At 40.2% G+C, this 25,220-nt stretch overlaps 1 protein-coding gene across 4 annotated transcripts in view; it reads left to right on the top strand.

Moving 5' to 3' along the window:
• cdh13 (cadherin 13, H-cadherin (heart)) overlaps positions 1-25,220 on the top strand; it is a 326,188-nt gene that overhangs the window by 192,164 nt on the left and 108,804 nt on the right. For all 4 annotated transcript variants that reach the window (XR_006361196.1, XR_006361194.1, XR_006361195.1 and 1 more), the window contains exon 9: positions 20,080-20,220. Coding sequence is in view for 1 of the 4 variants with exons in the window: in XM_044036748.1 (XP_043892683.1) it covers positions 20,080-20,220 (141 nt within the window). In the remaining 3 variants the exon portion in view is untranslated. The remainder of the gene's footprint in view (positions 1-20,079; positions 20,221-25,220) is intronic.

The raw sequence follows: 25,220 nt of genomic DNA, 5'->3' as shown, positions 1-25,220 counted from the left end.
TGGATAGTGTTTCCTTAAAGGGAGTGTACTGCTTTTTCCATGAATGAACCGTGTCTGCGAGCATGGACAGAGGAGAAACAGCTTGTAGCCACTTAATAAATGGCCACCTCATAAAATCTATGCCAGCTCAAGTCTATAATATCCTAAGAATCATTTTATTTTGACACCTAACTTAGACAGTATCTGAGCCAGAAACTGAAGTTTGTAGACCACTCACTACCAAAGTCCATAGAGGAAATCAGCGATTTTACATCACAGCACACAGGAGCTTTTGAACCACTGCTGCCTTGATCATAAAGTTAAAATTTGTTGTCTTGTGACTTTGGTGAATAAAAGCTTTTGTTTGAGTTTACCCAAGTGGCACAAACTAAGCAAACAAGGCAGCAGTTAACCAGCTGCTCCTTTCTCCTTGCGAGCTAAAAATGCAAATGTTCTCTCTATGTACTCATGGTGTCGAGTGAGTGGTTTATCAACTACAGTTTGCAGACTAGCAAGGGCCGTCTGTGGTGATATAAAGCAGTGTACTCAATGGAGTAAGTGTTGATAATGTGTGGATACCACAACCACACACAAATGTTATTATGCCCATAGTTTTGTGCTTTGTTGTCAAACTGCTCTGTCGTCATGGGTTAAAATGAAAAATAAAAGAAAGGCGAAAACAGGATGAAATAAAACTGCATCTGTTCTAACAGACACGCAGACTGATCATGATGTGATCACAGTGACAGCCACCATGTAAAAAACATTATCCTCTAACTCCATTCTCCACGATCATCACAATACTGTATATTTAGGGTTAACAATTCCCGAAGCTGAAGCTATTTTAAGGTGTTGCGAGTCTGAATATTGATGAGTCAGATTGCCTGTGGTTGGTTCGAATCAATCCAGTTGAAGAATGGGAGTGTCGGAGCTGCTGGGGCTGTGGCCAAGTTGTTGTGCTGCTCCTCAAGCGGACGTGAGAAGCCTCCCAAAGCACCTATCTGCTGCATCTGTATTCCCTGCCTGGCACCCAGCAGATGCTGATGGACCCTCAGAGTTGGGGAAATTAACATAATGGTGAATCCAAACAGGTGCATTTAAAATAAAACATGGCAGGTCAACAGCTTGTTGTAGAGGCTGTGCTTAGAGGGACAACTATGAAGGCAATGAACCCGCCGGACCTCTGCTCTAAACATCAAATTACAGCATCGAGTGTATGCGTCCGACGTTTAATCCGGAAACCACAGCAGGGCCCATAACATTGATTATTGTCCTGACTGATTATGAATGTGTGTGTGTTTGTGTCACTGATGTGTTGTACATGTTATAGGTAGAATATGTGTGTGTGTGTGTGTGTGTGTCAGTGTAAAAGAAAGCCACTGTTTCATTAGACTCTAAGGGGTTCTGGTCCCATACATCTGGGCCAGCAAAGACTCCAGTGCAAACACCAGCATACAAATGAAGCTCCGAGTTAATCATTTTCTTCCAAGATTTGAAACTATTAATTGACTTGTCATTTACTTCCTTTTATTAGCAGGAACTTAATGACTGCTGGGCAAAAGGCAAGTGACCTTTTTATTTGGCAATTTCTCTCCCTGAAATTAAAATTCTTAGTCTAAGGAATTAATACAGTCTAGTTAATTTTGCCGCTCCAGGCAAATGTTAATTATATAAATTTGTCTTTTTTCTTTTTTTTTTCTGTTTCGTACGTCTTCGTCTTGTCAGTTAAACCAAACTTTCAAAAATCCTAAAATTGGTCTAAAGCAGGTGTGTACACGTGATATCAACATGGAATTTATTTCAATTCAATCCAAATTACTTTATTTATTTGCTAGGAACTTAATCTTAGTGCATCATTTGATGGACTTATTTAAACAGTCTGAAAAAACCCCATAAATTATTCAGGCCTCTACAATGCCTTATGAATAGATAAATAGCTGAAATGGCATTATGTATAGTAATTCCTATATAGCTATTCTACATTATATGATGTCTCTGGACGATGAAGTAAAACATTTACTGCTACATTCCCAACTGTAATTGTGATACAAGGTGGAAATATTACAGAAATATTAAAACTTTAGCACCTATGGATGACTGAAGTGAATAATACCCCATTAAAAATAATAACAGTTTCATCTTAAATACTCCTCTATACCCATTCATTTCAGCGTGAAAAGGCTTCAGTGTACAGAACAGTGTCAGTCTCTTGGCCGTAGACCAGTTCAGCACCACGGACAGCACCAAGCCATCCTGAACGCGTGATTTCACGTTAGCCGTGATATAATATGAGTTATTGCTCCTGTGTAGAGAGCATAACTTGTACTCATTATCTATTTGCTCTTACAATTTAAGTCTTCGGCATTTCTCGGTAACACCTTTGACATTTTATCGACGTCTGATTGTATACATTTGTCTGATTCTGTCCCCGAGTGGAGGGTGCACAATGTGCAGTGGACATTTTTGACAGCTGGAAGTACTAAAGCAAAAAAAAAATCAACCACTTAGCCGGGATAATGACAGCGAGCATCCCGGTATTTTATTCATTAGGATGACTTCTTACGCTTTCACAGACTTGAACCACGAATTTGCATATGTTTATGTGAGGAAATTGAGCGGAATGAGATGCCCGCATTAGTATGCATGAGCCTCATTAAATATGCGCTCATCAGCGCTACTTTTTTATTTGGATTCCCTTTGCACTAGTACAAATCACTGGTAATCAACTGTGGTGACATTTTCCAGCAATTATGAGCAAGCTGTCCCTGCTTCAACAGGAGCCGGAGACGGATCACTCCGCTTGCCCCCGAGTGACACTATGACAACACACAACTCCCATGAGATAACATGATATGTCACAAGAGAAAAGTGAAGACAAATGGTGTTTACAATGTTCGCTATTCTCTGTTTTTGCGTGTTTATTTTATTCCAAATTGACTTCAGAACCATAATAGCTTATTCCCAATTATCACTAACGTGAAAATTAGTGGGTGATTTTTTTTAAATGAGGCGGTGAATTTTGAATAAACAGATGAGTTATTTAAGTTTTCTGAACTTGTGCAATTACACACACACACACACAAACTTTGACTCTGCATCACTAAAAGTTTCAGAAATTGTCAGGGTTTTTTTTTTTGTACTCTGTCAAGAGGAAGTGTTGCCATAAGGAGGGATGACTCAGTAGACAGATGAGGAGGAGGAGTATGGACCACAGAAGAATGCAGAGAACAGCAGGATATTAGGAATAAGTCAATTAGCCAGTCCTACTGTATATAATCAAAAGCAGAAATCCACCAGGACTCCATCAGAAGGTTGTCGAAACAAATACCGCCATCATGTTCAAGGCTATATATAGTAAGATATGTATATCTGCACATATTGTCATATAGTTTCTGTATCCGCGCTGTACTTGTACACGTCGTGTTTGATGTAGGTCTTTCCTCGGGCGTTCTGTGCATGTTTTCGTGCGTTCCAGCATTTTCTTGTCTCTCTCCCCACGAACACAGCCTCCTAGGAGAGATACAGTGAAAAAGACTTCAATCGACAGACAGACTTAAGCTCTCGGTATGTGGCCGCACCGCTGTATTCCTCTCTCCCTGATGAAAGAGCACCTCGGTGCTAAAGCGACGACAAAAAAACAAATAGCAGGCTCCCTGGATGCTGAGCTGCACATTAAAGGCTTCCCTCTTTTGTGATTCGAGTACAATATAATTGGCTCCAGTGTTATATGCATTATTTCCGTGGTGGTTTGGGAGGCATTTAAAGGAAACCATGGCACCGCCATGTCCTTTCTGTGTGGATTATATTGAACATTATAGTGCCGTATGACATTTGTTGTCCATGTGGAACAAATTTGTTATTATTTTTGAGACATTAAAAAAAAAGCAGAGCTCCTGCTTTGTCTGTTTCGTAAGAGCAAATATTTAAATCATTTATGGTCAAATTCATGGGGAGGTTTCATGATGTCACACAGACATTGTGCCATGTGATGTCTGGACACACCTTTAGACTTTTACCACCAGATGATTTGACCACACCGACTTGATTTAACATATTTTGTACAAGTTTAAATTTTTTATATATTTTAAATCGGGATGGGACGATACCAGTTTCTTGTTTTTTTTTTCATCTCTAATTTGGTGCTGACAATGGGAAACATTGTTGGAGTTTTTCTTCCATCTCTGACTGGCAGCTATGCAAAATTGTTGGCACATTGTTTAACCAATGTTGTCCATTTATGCAATATAACAAAAATACTGGCATGTATTTCAACTATAGCAACGTGTACATTTAAAGACAACTACGTGTGCGCATATAGTGATCGTCACAGTTTTGTTCTTTCATAATTTGTCATTTGTTGAGCAGAATGTTGTGTAACTGCACTTATACACTACCACTGGTAATTTAAAAGTCAATAACATTTTGTACTATGATGATTGAGGTTATAAATCATCTCTGGCATGTGGCCACAAACCCTTGGTTAAAGGAGTTTGGTATCGTGTTTATAGCATTGGTGGAATTGTGTGTGTGTGTGTGTGTGTGTGTGTGTGTGTGTCACATGGTCATGAAAGTATAACCATTGAAGATGTCTGCTTCACAGGAGTTCTGTCTTTTCTGATATCAACATCTTTCAATTTCTCAAATTCTGTTTGCAAACACCTCAAGGCTTTGATTCTTTGAAGTGTAGTCGCATAAATATCTACAGTATTTCACTGTCGAGTCTGTCAGTATCAACCTGTTAGGCTGATGTAGGATTACATTATTCAGCTCAGAGGTAAAATTTAAAGCAGAGTGTTCTGTCAGCAGTGACATGGAGATTTTATTGGTTTAAAATTTAAGTCCGATTTTCTGCCATTACGCAATCAGTCTCTTTAATCCACTCTCAAACTCGAGATGGTGGAAGTGAGGTCCTGCAATATAGGACTGACTAGATGAATGACAAATGCCTCAACCCCACAGCGTCACATGTATTTCCTTGCCAAGATGCTGTTTGTGTCTTTTGGGGTTTTGGATTGTATCTGATTGAGGGGGTGGATATAATCATTTTCTGTAATTTTAGAAATAATTGGATAATCCTGGAAATGTAGACACATTTAGAGAAGCTAAAATATCACCCGTCTTTCATGTATTCCCTCACTCCGATCATAATGGAATGCTGGGTCAATCCTTTTGAATGCACGCAGTAGAAAATAGCAAGTTTTGAACGTCAGGAAGAGAAAAGGGGACTCCCAATTTAACAAAGAGACAAGTTGTTGTGCTGTAATCTGGAATCATGTGTTTCTGTTCTCTTCTGCGAGAGATGAGTCACCGTCAGCTCGGCCACTTCAAGTCTCATCTTTCCCACCGGACATTCACTCTTCGTGTTTGTCAGGACTGTGTGGTCGTCGCTGTGCTGGGGCAGTTTGTCTCGCATAACCACGGCGAACCAATGACAGCAATGCCTCCGCACCGTCCTCTGTGTAATGTGTGTGTGTGTAATGTTAGCAGTGAAGAAAACACTTGAAGGCTTTGAGCATCATCTCCATTCCTTTTGTGCAGTGCAGGCAAATAGAGATCAGTGGGTGATACTTCATGTGTGTGCCACTGTGCCTTTCAGACACACTCGTGTCTCGGCTAGGATAAAAGAAAAGGAGGGGGCCCCCATAATCTCCAGTGTGTGTGTGTGTGTGTATATGTCTGTTTGTGGTTTTGTCAGGATCTGAGGTACAAACTTTTAATGGTCTCACTAGTTTCTGCCCTGCAATCCTGCGCACCAGGTTGAAAATAACTCAGCGAGATTTGCTGCAGTACCAGACCAGTGAGAATGTAATGGGGATGTGGACTAGGAGGTTAAGAACATTAATGACTTTGCCAGCTTTTCTAGTTTTATTCTGAGCCTTCAGGCTTTGTGTGGATTCCATTTGTTCTCATTGTTTTTTTTTTTTTTGTGTAAGCAAGGGTTCTGTATATCTTATTATATTTTCTAATAAACTGCATTCTTTTCAGTTCCCGCTAATCCTCGCTCTTGTTTTAGAATGAATTCCACCTCACGAGCTTAACCGCTCAAAATAGAGTGCATTGGAGAAATATTTGGGGTGGATTGACCGCTTTGAAAGAAGAATCCAATTAAAACAAGTGAAGTTTAGCAGTGAAATCATGACGACATAACCCACTTTCTTCACATAATTGACTTTGCAAAAAGCTGGGGCTGGTTTCAGCGCGAACATGTCTTGTCGTAATTGTGCAAACAAGTCTTAGCAGCGATGAGATTTCAGCGGAATTGGGATCCATGTTTCAGCTGTAAACATCAGCAATCAGAACTTTATTTCAACTTAGCAACTGAGTCGGTTGCTAAGAGACGCAGCTTTTTTGGATGGTGTTCTGTTAAGAATGTTAAGGGACCACTTATATGTGCTGTAAAAGTATACAGTGGCCATGTTTTTAACATACGTTCCATTGCACACAATGTTAAAAGTCCACTGTTCTCTGAATGCTACTTTTGTCTTTTCATCTTTAAAATAATCTCAGGTAATGACGTCTTATTTCCATTCAGAGTAAATAATGTGCAACTAAATGAGTTAACATAATGTTGCTCTGAGTCATTATCAAATATTAATGGGACTGGGTTCCCGAGGAATGAACTACAAGAACACTTTTACATCAAATATCAGTACAAACCTTTAACGAGTCATAGTCTGTCACGCCCCCTGCTCTTCCACTTAAATCTGCATCATTCGGTCGCCGTTCCATTCAGGGGGGGATCAATCAAACGAGTCCAGCGACTGATTAATTCATCCTAATTGATAAATGACGAGGAGTATTTGGAGCCGGTGGCCCGGCGGGATGGCCCCCCCGCCACCTCTGCTCCCCAGCGAATGCCACCCCTGTTTATCTGCACTAATCTAATTAACACCTTAGCAGGAACACCTGGGCTCTTCACTGACTGAAATGCCGCAAACACGCGCAGGTCCTCGCACGTGCACATGCCCACTTCCCAGATGGGCCTTTGATGGCTCTGATGGTGGCAGCAAGATGATTGCACTTAACTCTTCCACTCACAGAGACACTTAACATGACATCCACGCACTTCTGCACAAAATGCAAGATCCCCTTTTACTGTGGGGGTGTGCGGTAATGGGGCCCCAATATACATCTAACTGCTTGCTAAATAACGTGATTAAACTGTGGTCTGATGGCGCACCTGATTAGATTAGCCCCAGCCTGCGTTTTCTGCTCTAGCCTTAAACACAACCTTGACCTCAATTACCCCCACATTCATCAGAGAGAGCTGAGGGGCAGCAGTGCTGCAGCCGCTTATCATCCTGCAACTAATTGGCCTGATGAGGTGGCATAAATGTGGTCAACACTGCAACACGAGGTCCTGCAATCAACATGTGCTCTGTGAAAATCATGAAAAAAAAAAAAAAAGGAAAGAGGAGGGAAAATATGTGCAGAGACAGAGGGCAATGTGTATACACTTGTGTTTAATGCATCACAATAAACATTTATGAAAATATGTCACCTGTCAGGTCGGCATGGTTACATCTTTTAATGATCATCACCACTGAATGTACGCCAATGTACAACACATCTCCCAATAAAAGCATTGTATATTGGGATTCTAGAAGCAAGGCATCTTTTTACCCAAAAATAGTATATTAAAGGGAATGTATAAACATCGTACTAGAGCAGGGGTGTCAAACATGCGGCCCGAGGGCCAGAACCGGCCCGCCAGAGGGTCCAATCCGGCCCACAGGATGAATTTGTTAAAATTTCACACTAATCTAAACATAATGTCAAATGCTCCAGATACCCGTGACTAAATGTTTGTGCCTTTATAGATCCAGTGTGCTGTGTAAATAGTAAATTTAGGCACAATATTGTTGAAATTGCACTTATATTTCTCAAGAAATTTCATGTTTTGTAAAATTATCCTTCATTAAATGTAAAACAAAGGCGAAAAAACAAAGGGGTTCTTGTTGTTCATAGGTTATTATTCTATTATTTTGCTATTTCTACTGGTCCGGCCCCCTTGAGATCAAATTGTGCTGTATGTGGCCCCTGAACAAAAATGAGTTTGACACCCCTGTACTAGAGAGTTGAATGGCTTCTTTATCCAACACAAAACCACTGTCAAGAATATTCTATTTCCTCATACTCTTAGTATACACAAAGAAAATATTTTAATTACTTTATATAAGTGAACTCCTTCCGTGGAATTTACACACGAGATGTAACCTATTGAGGATAGCATGTCTTTTAATCAACTCCGCAATTCATCAAAAAAGATGAGATAAAAAGAAAAGAATTACACAGTGACATTAACTTGATTTAATGACGATAATAAAGGCACTTTCTTGTAATTCTGTAGATATGCTCTTATAAATATGGCAATGCAGTTGATTTGTATCTCTGTGACAGTTTGGGTCCAGCGCAGGATGAATAATTACACGTTTATGAGATTTAAAGAAAGTATAAAGAAAACAGAGAGCGTCTTTGTGTATTTAGGTGTGAACACAGACTTGGTCAAAGTCGCTGCATCCCGACATATTTCTTTAAATGTGGGTTTTGCGTTGCTTATAGTTTTAAACTGGAACCATTAGACATAATAGTAAGTGGAGCTGTCACATTTTGCAAGTTTGAATGAATTGTATGTGATACAGCACACTATTCATTTGAAGATATCTGGGAGAAAAAAGGTTACAGCTTCAACAGTGATACACTTCTTTTACAGCTGCAGCGCCGCCATTCCAATTCTCCAAGTCCGTAAGCAATTTGTTCAAAGCTGATCGCCAGAATGACATTGAGTCCACCCGTATTGTCCTTCATGTAAGAGAAAATGGCTATACGCCACGTGTTTATGGCCATATAGTTGAATGATTCCTTCCAGTGTAGATTCCTGAATCCATCCATTCATCCATTCTCTGCACCTGCTCTGTCCTTGCCGGGGTCTCGAGGCACGAGAAAACCATCCGGGCATATATTGGCTTTAGCTTGGGAAAGTATGGTCAGGCTGGCAGTTCATGTGCTGTGTTGCAGTGAACTGTCGGGGGTCTAATTGACCTTGCAAAGAGATGTGTTCATGTGTATGGTGTTGTGTATGTCATGTATGCCGGTGTTTCCTGCACTGTCAGGGAGTGTCAGGGATCAGACATTCAGCAGCAAAGACCATCTCAGTGAACATCTGTCATAATCCATAGCGCTGTATATTTCTGCGGCGAGTACTGTACAACATCTCAAGGAATTTACAGCGTGATATTAGTGGGAGTGGATCAGCTCGTGTCTGAGTCGTTTCTGTCATCGGTGGCACCGACTTCAACGTGCGTGCTGAGGAATTTGTGCTTGTCTCTTGACAAAGGAGAAGCCGGCGTTATACGTCAGCAGAACAAAAACACAGACAAGCAACAGAAGAATTAGGCATACGTTTTTTGTTTTGTTTTTTTAAAACATCCAAGTGCTGCTGCGAAAGCTTGTACTTGCACAAAAGAGAGGGTGAGATGAAATCAGAGGATAGTGGGAAAGAAAAAAAGATACACATTTAGAACCACAGGGCCCACTTGACAATCCTTTGAGCATCAGCCACAGGATAAAAATTGGACTTGTTTCACTTGAATGCATGTTGAATTGCTCTCTGTTTTGTAGAGTTTCTCTGCAGCTGAATCATTCGAACAATTCATTTTGTTCTCCGTAGAGTGGAGTTAGAATCATTGTCGCCTGACACTTGTACTTATCAAGACTGTACTTTAACACCAGCGCTTATTGTGTGCATAGATCTCTTGATGTAGTGAGCCAAACGAGCTGTATTCATCCACAATGGAGCATTTAACGTCTTTGTTATTTTGTGTGTGTGAGACGCTGGGGCGATATTTAATCTGGACTAACTAGCAAAAAGCACTGAACAAAACCACTGCAAACCTTTACCTAAATAATTTGGGTGATCAATGCTATAATATATAATAAATAATAATATTTACAACATATGTAGGATAGTCAATACAATTTAATTCAGTTTTATTTGTATCACACCGACATTACAACAGACATTAACGGGCTCTGTACGTAGACAACATTTTAGAGAGCAGAGAAACCCAACAGTGGAGGGAAGAAATCTCTGACAGAACCAGACTCAAAGATGTGCTGCAATCTGCCTCGACTGGTTGGGGTGAAAGGAGAGTTTTGGGACGGAGGAGAGGTGGGGGACAGAAAGGGGTGAGAGAAAGGACAAGAGGGAGGTATGTAGAGATATAAGAGCAGAAATACATCAAGCTATAAGTTTAGACAAGACAGTTCTGAATCGGTTATGACATGTTTATAGAACTACAATGTCATTTATGGTGTAATAATAATGGCGATGAATGATGATAATAATGGCCTCGGATCTGGATCCTGCAGCCTGTCTCAACAGAGAGACAGTGGACAGGATGGAAAGACACAAACTCGGGAGAGAAAGAACAAGGTTAATGACATATAATGAAGTCATATTCATACCCTGAGTGTGAGAGAGTGAGTAAGAGTGCACCACAGGAATTCGCCCAGCAGTCTAGGTCGATATCGAGCTCTAACTATAAGCTTTATCAAAAAGGAAGGTTTTAAGTCTTCCTTTGAATTCAGAGGGGGTGTCTGCCTCCCAAACTGTCACCGGGAGCTGGTTCCACAGGAGAGGAGCCTGGTAACTGAAGGCTCTGCCTCCCATTCTGCTCTTACAGACTCTTACTAAGCCTGCATTTCGGGACCCAAGTGACCTGTTAAGGTAAAACTAGTTCTTTCAGGTATGAAGGGGCCTGATCATTAAGTGCTTTGTACGTGAAGAGGGGGAGGATTTTAAATTGAATTCTAAACTGTACGGGGAGCCAGTGTCGAGAAGCTAACACTGGAGTGATATGGTCTCTCTTTCTAGTTCTTGAGTTTGTGAATTCACTGAAGGGTTTTAACAGACCTGTTGGAACATCCTGATAATAAGGAGTTGCAGAAATCTAATCTAGATGTTACAAACGTAATTTGCATGAAGGAACTTTGACGTCTCAGGTGCTCTTAATCCAGCTATGAAAATACACAGATTGAGTATCCTGGAAACTTTGCTTTGAAATGTCGTCTCTTATCTACCGTGGATATCGCTAACATAGCTGCAGTATTATTTTCAACATACAAGAAGGAAGTGCTGTGCAATTTGTTTTTACAAGCTTTCCACCCACACATACTCAAGGAGGTCATTTAGAAAAAGTGGGCTGTCAGTGCTGTGGAGGAGAATGTGAGTAAAAAAAGTGCTTTTTTTGCAGACACGCTGCGGCTGTTTCTTCACAATAATGACCACAATAATAATAGGTGTTTAGGGTGAAATGACGGACTTATTTTATGTTAAATACCATACTGCAGCAGAAGAATCAAGCCAAGGAGAACAGGAGCACAACAACAGAGAAGTATAGGGTGCAGTACAGGTATCACCTCTTTCTGTGGAGGAGGACAAAATAACAACAGACTGCAACTGACTGTCAGTTTCTGCTGTGTTTTGGTAAGGAAAGTAAGGAAGGAGTTCTCTGGGCTGGGTATTTATTAAAAAAGATGAGATGTACAAAGCTTGTTGCAAGGCAGTGAGACTCGGAACCACATAAGCCCTGAAGTCAACTCGACAGGATGAGTGTGTGTTTCTATTATAGAAAACGGGGAGGAACATTGTCCAAGTGCATTTGTTTTGAGCAGGAAGGACCACAACACAAGAGTATATATGCTAAAACACTGGAAGAACAATCTGGAGACTCTGTGTGGAGTTTCTGTCGCAGCGTCGTTTCAACCTGAGCTGAAGTCAGCTCGCGTATCATAACCCCTGACAGTTTGATATGTGGAAAGAGAGATATGTGAGCAGGGATGACGGGTGGGAGGACGAGATAAAGAGTTGACCATAGGTGCTGAAGTAAAATATACAAATACATTGACGCCTGGACTACTTCATCCATCTCAATGAGATATGAACCAATCAGTCGTCCCGTCTTGTGATGTCATGAAGGGGTTTAACGACGGTGCTATTTGTGGGACCTCGGGAGATTCGGTATGCATGCAGGAGTCGTCGCGCTCACAAGAGGCACTTCACTCGCAAACATCTCTTGACTTAATGTTTAATCTGTGTCTTTATATCGTGTTGGCTTACTCCTCAAGTTGAAATGAAAAGCCCTCAAGGCATCCGCAAATGAGAATACGGACGTCTCTGAAATGCTGTTTTTGATATTATGTGTAAGGGTGTATCAGGCAGACACAGTGGCTCTTTATTTACAATGGCAAAAGTCTTTGCTCATACATTAGGCCTCAGGGTTTTTGTCTATCTGGTCTTAAGTAAACACAGTAATAGGTGTAAGTTGAAAGTAAGTTTTTTTTTTTTTTTATTAAACATCGATTTTAAGGTCTTTTATTGCATTAACCCTTTGTGCTCATGCAGCACAGATCTGTGCCACAGGTTCACCTATGGTAACGTACCCTGGGAATAATACACAACTCCTTATATGGACATCCTGGGTGTGTGTGTTTGTAGGTCACATATTCAGGCTTTAAAAAAATGCAGTGCAATAAAGTAGCAATAATTGTGCCGAAGTCTGACACAAGTTTCATTACAAATGATACAAGACTGTTTTCTTTTTGTTCATAAAAACGAGCCAAGTGAACTTTGAACTGTTACGTATTTCCAAATTTCACAAATTCAGCCCGATCTTAAACATTTTTCGTACTTTTTTCTCAGGTGTGTTTATGTAATTGGTGAAAAAAGGGATGTAAGACACTCTATATTGCACATTCTAATACCCTCTGTATGTACTGTATGTTTAAACGTGGTAATGGAAAAAAGCAGCCAAAATGCTCTGTGTTCTAAGGGTTAAATCATATTGAATTATATCAAATTGCTTTGTGATGAATTGTATCGTAGGCCATGTATTAAAATGTCCTCTTACCAAGTATACGGTATGTGTGCTTGACAGGTGATCAGAGGATTTCACTTCATGTCAATTAACTTTTCTTTTTTTAAAAAAAACAATAACAAAAAAACAAAACTCTCTGTCAAACAATATAAATCCTATTTTGCACATTTACTTCGCCTTTGCCACGGAAAATAAGACGTAATCTTTTCCTATTTGTAATTACTCCGACGTAATTAGCAGCAGACTCTAAACCTGCCTCTTTGTGTCACCGCACTGATTAGTAAACAAAGCCGTGGTCAGATAAATCCGAAGTGAATATCAGGAGCTACGAGAGGCACAGCGCGGGGAGATTTGTGGCTGTTATTTTTTACAACACTGCTCGACAAGATTTAAAAGGCATTTAAGATGATTAACTCTTGTCTTTAAGTCTCGAGGCTGCGTGGCTTCCTGGATATAATATTAGAAATTGCACTTTTGTAAAAAGTTGTAAATGTCAATTTTGGATGTCGGCCCATTTACATATGCAATCGAGGATGCAGTCGCTTCTTTTTATGGAAAACAATTAGCTTTGTCAAACTTCTCAGTCAATGTCGCTGCGTGAGATACAGCTGTTATTGTAATAACGCTGAAATGTTGTTGATTTAACATAATATATTGAGGTGACTTTGAATTAGTTGTAAGTGCATTCAACTCAGGCAAATGAGAGGAAAGCGCCATAAATATGAAAGTCTGAACGGTAGCGTCATGAGGAAGGTTAAATATGTATTGTTATGATTATTATTGGTTGATATAATAGTCTGCTTTAGTTTATTATGATCCTTATAGATGCAGAAATACAATGTCATAATATATAACGTGTGCAAAAACATCATTTTTGATTGTGTAGAAGCCGCTTTCAAACAATCTAAAATCAAAGCTGTGCATTAAAACAATGTTTAACATGTGGATTCTGCTATATGAGATATCAAGCAAATCATAAAAGGTGCATATGTTTTTTTTTTTTGTTTTTTTTAACGAAAACCTTAAAGAAGGAAAGTATATCACTTGATATTCAACTCAAGATGCAGTCAGTGTGTCCCAATAATCACTTAAACACTTGTGTCGACGTCTGCTAAAAAATACACCAAAAAACAACAGTGTGTTAATAAAACACTGCATGTGGCAATTATTTTTATTTTTTTTTGATCGTCAGGTGAGAAAAGGAACTTTTGGGCAATTCACACTTGACAACCTTGTGTATCATGCTCTTCCTGCTATACACATGTAACACCTGAAGATAATTCATTTCCTGTCATTAATTTCCCATGTTAATCTTTTCCCAATTTAAAAAAAAAGGTTGATTGCGTGAAAGTTTCGACCACTAAAACTCGTGATTTATTTCTTAGCTAAGTCACGCAAAGACTATTAACCTGAACTGTGTGACCTGGGTCTCTGAAGAAGCCAATTATTTTTAGAGTGGCTGCAGATTATAAGACAATTTCAGGTTGTGTTTTGTTTGACGATCCATTACGGCAAGCAACATCGTGCATCCTGTTGGTGTTTGTGTTGATAAAAACTAAGACATTATGTTAAGGTTTGGCCTCGGTATGCACTCTGTTGAATGCAGTTCTTTTACTCGATAAATCCTGCTCTTATGTACCGAGATGTTTTGATTCGGCACAGTTCTTCTTCACTTCTGCTCTGCCCAGATCTCTGGATGTAGGCTAACCGTGCCGAAGAGGCTGATGAAAGAAACAGATTGCTTGCGTAGGTTTGCCGTGGGCCCAGATAAGGGCCTCACATGTCTGCCTTTCCACTGTAATTAACTCTTTTCAAAGTGATTAATCATGTGTCTTTCGAGGTGGCGGAGCACAGGAGGCCGCGAGTGACCTGTGAGGTTTTGTTTGTGCGTGGGTCTGGTAATTATTGGTAAAAAAAAAGTCACCGCATTTAATTCAGTGACAGTGTCGCCAACAACGCAAAAGCTCATACACACATTGTTAATCAGAGTGTGTAACCACTATCAATACACACATTTATGCCTGTTTGTGCACCACAGAGTTGTCGCTGATCGTCCTGTTGAGTTTTCCTACTCCAGTAATGTGCTTCACTTTTATTGCAATGGGAAAGTTATATTAAGTTTAGACCAAAAATAAGGGAATACAATGTTTAAAGTTGTAATTTGTGACATTTCTCCATTAAAATATCTAAAATTGACAAGACTCAAATAATTTTTCTGCAGCCAACCCAGAAACGAATACTTTAGTTTTAGCTTTCATGAAATGAGATTGTCTTTTTAATGTTTAAGGGAGACAGAAAATGTCTGCATTTCAGTTGAAATGAGTTCTGCGCTCGTAGAAAAAAAGAGTCAGATGAAGGCATAATATGTGAGAGAAATAACGCCGTCATCAGTGAGTTTTCATATAACTCGAGCTGGATTTTTTCTTTCTTTTTTTTAAAAAAAAAACCTTTTAATGTCCGTCATTATTTCTCTAAGCATTTGAAAAGGCCGATACAATAGCAAGTGGGCTGGTGCTGCGGCCGAGAACTAGTGCAGGGCCGGAGCAGAACAAAGACCCGTCTGCCAATTTGATTATAATATCACACCTATTGAGGGAGTTAATGTGGTGTCTCAGATGTCATGCCACTCTCTCTTTCTCGCTCTCTCTCTCATTCTGTTCCTTTCCTTTTCCTCTGCTCTCGCTCACATCCTTTCTTCTTTTTTTTTTGCCTCTCCGCCCGCTTTGTGCCAGGGATCAGCCCTTACCCCGAGGGGCTTTGATGAAATCCTTTGCAAGGCGGAAAGTGACGGCCTGAAATGTCATTCTCGGATCAGATATCTCTAAAACAAGGGCCAGTCGTATCGCGCCGTACACTCGACTTCATTGGCTCTTTGTTCACTTTCACGTCGGCTTTCGCGAACACAATCGGGAAGTAAAGCCACTTGTGGCTCCCGAGTTTTCTTCCTCCACTTAGGTTTTACAAAGAAAATCATCCCACAGATTGGAAGGAAATCAGAGCAGATCAGATTAAGTGGATACAGTGATTTATCTCACTGTGACGGTCAGCTGCTCTCCTGGTGCAGATCACAAGGTTTTGACTTGAAGCTGCCGTGCCATAGGATCTTAACACCACTATACTGAGAAACACAGATACACTTGTGTAGAGCTGACCGGCCTAATTAGCAATGTGTGGAATTTTGTCTTGACAATAAATCCTGCAGACTGTAGATGATAAGATGACATTTTAGATTTGTATATAAATATTTGTCATGAAATTTGATCTGAATTAACAGCACTGGCAATTTTAAAAATATGTTTTTATGTTTCTGTAATGGTTAATACACCAGTATGTAGAAGCTCTTTAACCAAAATTGTATTTTTAATGCTAAAATATAAATATTATTTATATTAGAGATGTATTATTTCTTGATTAAAATGTCAAATTATAGTTATTTACTTGCATTCCTGAACAGAAAAAAGAGTTTAGTAGTAGTAAATTTGTAATTTGCTGCTGTTGATGTTGTTGTTGCTAAATCATGTGTTTGTAGTGGACCTGCTCAGCATCAGCATGCCTCTATTCGGAGGGAGTATTTCTACAAGACATTGTTTTGATTTGTCAACTGCAGAAAGAGTGACTTCTTCCATTGCAGCCCATGAAGTTTGGTTCCCGCCCAATTAACTTGGAGCTGAAAAATGAAGAGGCTGATGGAGAGGAGTAACTCAATTAACACTTCTGCCAGCAGAAGTTTTCTGACACCTGCAGGGAAAAGTCTCTCCTGCTGTAACTCTAGCCCAGAGTGAATGGTGAACAGCTTTTCTTGGCCAGGTATTGCCGGGGAGTTTATAATTGAGTTGAGACTCAGGAAATACTCATTAAGACGTTGTCAGTCACCAGAGGAGGCTATACGCTTCTCTGGCACCTGACGACGTGTTTAGGCAGCAGTGGGACTGCAGGTATCCCAGAGCCATGCTCTTCTCCAGCTGAAGGCCAAGAGTACACGTCTGTGTTAGGGGGGAGTCTGCGTGCATGTGTGTGAAGGCATTCATGTGTGATTGTGTGCATGGGTTTAATAAAACTCACAGGTCCGTGGAGCACCATCTGTGTGCACGGTGTTGGATGGAACAGGAGCTTGCGGTGAGGGACACCACCGTCAGCCACTATGTGTGACAAACAATTGATAGAAACACCTGTTTATTGTCTCTCTCTTTCCACAACCAGCAGCTGCTTCAGTGGCGGGAGTTTACAGCAGGAAGTAGCATGTAGCCCATAAAGTCTCCTGTAAATAAACGTTGGAATTGCTTGTTGGTTTTAATTAATTTCTAGTTTGAGTGATTTCATTTGGTCATATGTGCATGATGTAGTGTGTAAAGAAGAGTAAAGCTTATTTTAAAATGACTTATTGTTATACCTGTATTATTACCAGTGTTGTAATGTAACGAAGTACAAATACTTTACTTTGTACTAAGTACAATTTATATGAGAACATTACTTAAATGTCATAAACTTTTACTTAAGAGATATTATAAATGTGACTACCAACGTCATTTTCTGGTAAGATACTTTTACTTCTTTTAGGTACTTTATACTTTACTTTACACAAGACTGATTATTACCCTCTTTTAATAGGTTATTGTTTATTGTTTCATTTTTGATTTACAGCTGTTTGAACAGTACTTTGATCATCTCAGGATCTATCAAAATGATCTTGACTTGACATGGTCTATATTGCCCAACCTCAATGTCACCTCAGCGAATAGTATTTCATTATAGGTTCCACTTGATGTGATAATTAAAACTGTCCTCAGGGTGTCTGATTATTGATTGTTTGAGTTCCCTTTCCGTTTGCCTAAGATGAAATTAATTAGAATTTCATCTATCATGAAAACGGGAAAGCAGATAGTACACACACACACACACACAAATGCACAACTCCCACAGGAATTGTGGGCAGCATGAGGTGGCACTGGATCATTAGTCATTGTCTGGAAACAGTATTATAAACAATGAATAGGCAGAGAGAATTATACAATCACACCTGCCGGGTTAAGGTTCACATCAGCGTGGTAAAGCTAAAAAAAAAAAGAACGAACGTTCTGAACCATTATGAATGAGTTTTTAATCAGTGCAGTGTGAGCTTGAATATGAATGGAATGAAAAATGACCATGAAATCACAAACAATATATGATTTATACTGTTGTTGTCTTTTATTAACTATTGGTCGTTCTGCTTTTTGGAGCTGTGTGGTGCCGGGAACAGCAGCAGCTGATTTGTTCTGTGACCTCTTACTGATGCATGAAGCAAGCAAGTCATTACAATCCACTTTGCATGGATGCTTCGAGGTGGTTTCAAACACTCCGCTGCTGCGGTGCTTGTCAAACCTTTCGTACCAAGTACCACCTGAGAAACTGTTCAGCTCTCAAAGTAACACCGTTCCCGCCAACATTAAAATTCAGCAGGTGTAAATAGGCCGAGCGGAGTGGTGTCACACATGTCAAGAGTCACGTGGAGCTGCTATGTTACACAATGTTGTCAGCACTGTGTCAGCCCTAACCCATTGTGTGAACTGACGATGGTTTGAATGTAAGAGACATGTGTTGCTATTTAAATGTTGCGCTACAGCTTTGAATGGAACGTTGCAGCTAAAAACACATGTATTACAAAACTATAAAACTAAGTAAACATGCAGTGGTATCGTTATTATTATGATTATTACCCAAGTGGTCACCTGGCACATAAATGCCCCCTCACAGGCATTTTACTTAGTGGAAAGCTTGCTTTTCTCTTTGTGACCTTAAAATGACTGGGCGATTGATTATTTTACTTTTTATTATTCACTTTGGAACACGCAGCTTGTTTTTTTTTTTTTTTTAGTTTTCCTTGTGTGCATATTCCGCTGTGTTACTGTGCATGCATTATCTCCCTCCTGTGTATTTTGTAACTAGAGTCGATAGGGCGAGTGTACATGTACATACTCTTAGAGGTGAATCTACAATGCAGGAGAGAGAGAGAGAGAGAGAGAGACCAGGCAGCATTTTCAGTGAGACAGATGGATGAAGTTTATTAAGCATGTGACAGTTAACACCCCCAACTGGGAGAAAACACTGCAGCTGATAAATAAATGTTGGCTTTACCAGCCCCCCACCCTTCAACGTTCCTATTAAGCATGAATTATGGTAACAAATGATTATTACTACTCTGATCACTGCGTATGCTACCCTCTCACTGCACGTTTGAACTTTATTTATCCAACTCTTGTATAGATTGCAGATGGTATACCGGACACTAATTTGGAGGTTTGCAGGAGGCAGATCCTTCCCCCCGACTCGCATACAAGTGTGGATTCATTAGATTCAATTTGTGTGTTGCACGCGTGAAGGAACATGGTTTCATTTTTAGCTTTTATTATTCTCAAGACTTTTTATCTCCAGTATTGAATCAAGAACTAAAAATATGGAGCGTGGGTATTCTAAAAATGAGCACATTTGGAAGACTCTCTGAATGATCAGATGATTTTACAAAGATTATGTTGAGGAAAATAGTTTCCCAGCACTTTTTCCAGACAGAGCCCAGAAACCTTGATCTTCAATGCCCCAAAGGATTGTGGATGATGTGTGAAAACTGCAGCTCTGAGCTCTTGGGAATCTTTAAAATGGATGAGCGTAAACCTCCCATAGTGTGCTTTGATCACACGCTGCATAGCTGTAGGGACTCTTTTTCCTGCTTGCTTTCTTTCTTTCTTTTTTGTTACCCATACTGCCTATTCTTACACGCACAGATTTGAAAATGTGAATTCCTGACCTTTCCCTAGAGATGGGGGGGAGCATTCATCTGCGCGATTAACACTCTGCTAATGTGAGAGTGTAAATGTACAGTATAATGATTTTTTTTTTTTCCCAGCCTCATGTCGTCAAATGGGTTCAAGCTTCTACCCAAGTGTTATTAAAGCTTTCAAGCTTTGTTAAAGGGTTGTACAGTCGTGCAGAACATAGCGATAAGTATTGGCTTTTTTGTTGAGTGGATTAATTTAATCAGTTCAGCTGAAATCATTTATCTAATGATATGTTCCACGATTCCCACCCCAGATCTATTCTGTAATATTCTTGCAAATCACCGTGGATAACGTCAGCAACTTTGCGTGGGCCCACTGTTAATGGCATTATCTTGTCCTCTCTCCACCATTATTTATTTTCCTCTTCTGGCTTTACAATGTTTTCCTTCTCACTCTTTTCTCTTCTCCAGACGCTGCCAACCACGACGTACGAGTTAGAGATCGTGGCAAAGGACATGGCAGGGAGTGAAGTGGGCCTCACGGGAACAGCCACTGCTACCATTACCATCACAGACAAGAACGACCACGCGCCCGAGTTCACGCATCCGCTGGTGAGAAACAGCCCGTTTTTCCCTCAGTACATTTTCTTTAAAATGTGAGTTTCTTTTCATTTTATAGCCAAGTGTCACCTACATTAGGCTTCTCCAGACACTGTGTATTTATTTACCCCTTCAGGAAGGGCAGAGGTCATGGTTGGTTAAAAAAGTCATACACTGAGGTTTTTTGGTAAACTCTCATGGTTGTTTTTTTTTGTTTGGTTTATAAATAATGTGGCATTGTGTCTTTCAAGTATACTGTCGTTAGTTTGGATTTGAAACAATGTCTTGTCCTTGGCAGCGTCATTTGGAATGACAATATTAAAGAAAACAGGATGTGATTTAGAAAAATATCTGACAATGAAAAATTATAATGTGCCACTCTGTGATATTAGTCACTACTGATTTGAATAGCTCATACTCTGCGTACGGTGGAAACACGCCATTAGTAACACCACTGCCTTTATTTCTGTTCACATTCACCATTTCCTTGCATTTTTGTTAATTACCATTCTTTCTCAGAACTCCCTGTTCTGTCACTTCACATCACAGTAATTACCCAGTCTGCCCCAGACCCACTGATCTGCTGCTCTGAGTTAGTTTTCCCCCTCACTAATTAATTCTACTTCTTCCTCTCTTTTTTTTTTTTTAACTCTGATGTTCTCTCAATCCGTACTAATCTTTTGTCAGTGACGACACAAATTTAAAGCCCCACATAAAAGAGAAGGATGGCGCCCTTTGGGTTGTCAGAATGTTTTTAATATGGAACACCTGCGCACTAAAGGTTATATGGCCTAACACTGGTTGAAAGATCAGCAAAGTCAACGTGATCAGCATTAATCCGCGACGGATAGCTTTACACAGGTTGGTAAGACGTTTTTGGAATCTGCAGTATCAAGACATCGGATAACAATGGGAGAGGTTTTAATTGTGTGTTCAGGAGCAGGAATTTAAGCCAGCAAAGGTCTTTATAAAATATGCAACATTATACCAGTGGAAAATGGACAAAGCATATGGTTTTTTTCCGTTCATAAAATGTCCAAAAAGTGTGGAAAATGCTGCTTCTTAAATGTATTCCCAAGCAACGGTGTTCAATGTTATTTTTTTCTGGAGTAAAGTCACCTACAACATTCCCCTGCCTGAGCATTTCATGCATATACACGTTCACCAGCTCAAGGACGGATCCACCACCATTTGATCTTTAGTTTTATTTTGTAAAAAAAAACTTTTAAAAAAAAAGTTAATGTCCTTGACGCCGAAAGGTTAAGTTCAGTTCACGGGACATGTGCAAAGAGAATACGTTAGGAACACATCATTAAAAAATAAAATTGCATTGAACCGAGTCAGTGGAACTGGGTGCTATGGGTGCAGAAGCAAGATAAGGGAATCTCTGAGTAGGAGTGGGAGTAGACACGGTGAGGTTCAGTGATGGTTTGTTTAGTCAGCACTGCCTCAGGCACCAACCAGCTAAACCGGTGCCTGCCAGTCACGCCATAAAATAAAATGTATGTGTACAAAAACACTGAAAATAGCGCATGCCACTTCACGATGAATTTGTCAAAAAACACTTCACCGTTTTCTTGCCCTTCTTCATCCCTCCTTCTCGTCTCTGGAGGTGTGCAAACACAAAAGAAAATGATGTTCTGCAGAAAAGAGACCCTCCTTGCACCTTGAGGTGCTATTGTAACATTGAGGGTTTTTTTAATGGAAATGCCCACAGCTGTTGTCAGATTTAGAGACACATCACGTTTTTTTTTTCCCCCAACCAAACCCCGCCTAAAGCCCTCCCATGATACATTGCAGTGTCGGGGGACCTTGTAAGTAGCGCAGCACAGATGTGAAATGTCACAGCTCAGAGGGCTCGGCATCAGGGCCACACTGAGTGCACTGTGTCCATGTCCCACTTAATGTTCTCATTTCTCACTGGCAAGAGATCCGTTTAACGACATGAAGAAATGGAGCTTTTAAAAAACAAGTGTTTGAAGGCGGTGTAAGTTTCCCGTATAAATCCTCTCGCCCTCCTCGTGCCCTCCTCGCCGCCTCCACCCTGCCAATGAATCATCTGTGGCCCCGCAGATGACCGCCATCATATTGTGAGTGTGTCTTCGAGTGTGCGTCAGCTCTGTGTGTCAGTTGCAGCGTTCCCCTTATAACTTATTCTATTAAATGTTCTTGTCTTCCCGTAGAACTTCTTCTGTTGAAGAATCGTGACTTGTCTTACTCTGAACACACCAAATCCAGCAGACCAGATTTAAAGAGCACTTCCTCCGACTTGTGAGCAGGACTCAAACGGAGAAAGATAGATAGAAAGATGAGAAGAGAAGTAGAAAGGCTAACATCGCCAGTCAAAAAAGACAAAAGAAGATGTGTTTATTCCTGTTGTTATTCATTAAAGTTGCTGGAGTTTATGAGTTGAAATGTAGTTTGAATTCAGCAAACATAAAACCCATGTAGGGCTCATCTTATTTTTCCTTCTGCAGACGTGCTGCAGTTGTATGCATAGAGACAGTTACTCATAACCCCACTCGACTCCTGCCTGGATCTTCAGATCTTACAGCAGGGAGTATCCTTTTCTTCTCATCATCTTTTTGCATGTGGACTTTTAAAGTTTGACTTCATATCATGAGAATTACAATATAATAAAAAAAAAAATACTGTCAGTAAATAACAGTTGTAGAATGACGAGCATATCCAGAAAAATAAAAAAAAATACCTGTAATCACATATCACGCCGTTTCATAATTTAATATATGTAACACCCCAAATACTTTCCCAAATTGAGTCAATCAGATAAAGTTAGTGAAGTAAAATTGGCTCATTACTTTCGTAAACTAACCGACTGCATATGTTCGCAGACGAAAAGCAGCTGTCGCCCGACTCGATGGTTTTGCATATCAGGGAATCAGTCAATCAGGGTTAGCCCACTCAGCGGCTGACAGCCCAAGTATTACGCAGGCTTCTTCTCCATGAAATATGGACAATTTACTTTCCCTCCTCAAGGTCAAGGACAAAAATACACCGGTGAGTCATTGTCCGCGTGCTGATGTGAGGACATTTCTATCTCGTCTGAAGCACCCGGTAAATGTCTTGCTACTGGATGTTGAAGGTTGCTGAGGCTACGATAAATAGACCCATTTAACGTATTGGTTACATTTCACAGTTCAGCTACCAAATTCATCATAGTCATAATGGGCACCGGGCTAAAATGTGACAGTGTCACAGGCTCCTGTTTCATTATTATTATAAATAAGAGAATGAAAACCTTTGGTTTTATTTTATTTTGTAACGTTGTCTTTTTTTAATATATATAAATGAAATAGTAAAATAGCTTCTGCTAACTGTAACTTTTCAATATTTTGCTCTTGTTTTGAAGCCTCACGATTTGGACAATACTCGCTGTCACTTGCTGTCGGAGCATAATTCATGTGCTATTTGTAACCAGTGATTTTTAAAATTAAAATTGTTTATTGACATATAAATCAAGTATAGGCTCATTTCCTCAAAGACTTCCATTCAAAGGAAGGATTTGTTTTGCAACCAGTGGAGTCGCCCCGTTCAAAAGATACTTATACTCCCTGATTGCTTCATAGCGCAACCCCAGAAGACCATGTCCACTTTAGTCAAACATGCACTGCTGTTGAGTCATGACATTGAGCCTGTACTGTAGGTGACATTCATGCACGACATAAGGGAAATAAGATTCAGATGCTCTGGCCATATTATCGCTCTGTGGTTCTGTGTTGAATTATATAACGTCTTCACATCACATCACATCTTCCTTTTCTTTTTTTCTTAACACTGAAAAGACACTGACACACACTTGTCTGCTCCCAAAATTAACACCTTTTGTCCTCCGTGTATGTCGCCCGCTCAGTTATTTCCTTCTTCCTCGCCCACCACTGTCCTCATCCCACCTCCAGTCTCTTACCCAGCACTTCGCTCACTCTCCTCGTCTCATCTCCTCTCTCGCTGTGCTAATTCCATGCAATGTCTGACAGCGCCTATTTCTGCCTGCTCCTCATAAAAAGGCTATGATGGACCTTATCACTTCTGTCACTCAAACTCCAGTCTCCCCTTTTTTTTTTTTTTTTTTTTACCCCCGCTCTCACTGTCTTTCTCTGTGCCTGTCTGTCTTTCTGTCTGCATCTCTCTCCCTCTCCCTCTTTTTTCTCCTCTGTGATGAGCAGGAAAATATGTTTGCCTGCGATCCATCTGTCCGACTGATAAAGATGTTAGTGCCGAGTGTGGCACCAGACACCGGGCAGCGGAGTCCTGTCAGTCGGGGTCTTCAGGGATGGTTAACGCGTGTCACAGAATAATCCAGGCCTCGCGTGATTGCTTCACCAGCTCCGAGATACATAAACACGACGCTCGATCGGGCGATTCAGGGAAGAGTCGGACAAAATCTCTGTCACTTAAAAAAACATGGATTGGAAAGGATTTGTGCACTGTCCATTTGGTTAGACAGATATTAAGATGGATGTTGTGAATACAGGAGGCTGCTTTAGCTTAATATTTCATTCTCTGCAATTTAGTAATTGGGGGAAATGTGTTCTTTTTATAATTTCATCAAACAACCATGCTGTCAAGGACATTGTCGCCCAAATTGCTTCAGTAAAGACTGAAGAAGCAGGAAAAAAAAGAAAAAAAAGAAGAGCAAATGTAAATAAAGTTATATTATCCGTTAAGTGTGTGCAACTCTGAGAAAAGTACTGTGTTCTGAGAAATCACAAGGCCAGCTGCCTTTTGTTTATGCACAGTATCACAGATGGCCTGTGTAAATACGTGGCTTTTCAGAGTTTTCCTTTCTTGAAGGATCTGCCTGATGATCGTCAACTAAACCTGATATATCATCATAGCATTATGATTATGGTATTGATGCTTTATGTACTGTATTTATTGCAGCATCAAGCGTTCATCAATATCCATTAAACCGGTGTAGGGACCGACCTATGCAATGGGTTGATCTGCCTTTTATTTTATTCGATTTTTATAAAAGCTCAGACATATTTTGG

Source organism: Solea senegalensis, linkage group LG10 (assembly GCF_019176455.1).
Source record: "Solea senegalensis isolate Sse05_10M linkage group LG10, IFAPA_SoseM_1, whole genome shotgun sequence".
Lineage (NCBI taxonomy): Eukaryota > Metazoa > Chordata > Actinopteri > Pleuronectiformes > Soleidae > Solea > Solea senegalensis.
The sequence above is the reverse complement of the archived record's forward strand: the minus strand, read 5'-3'. Positions and strand labels throughout refer to the sequence as shown.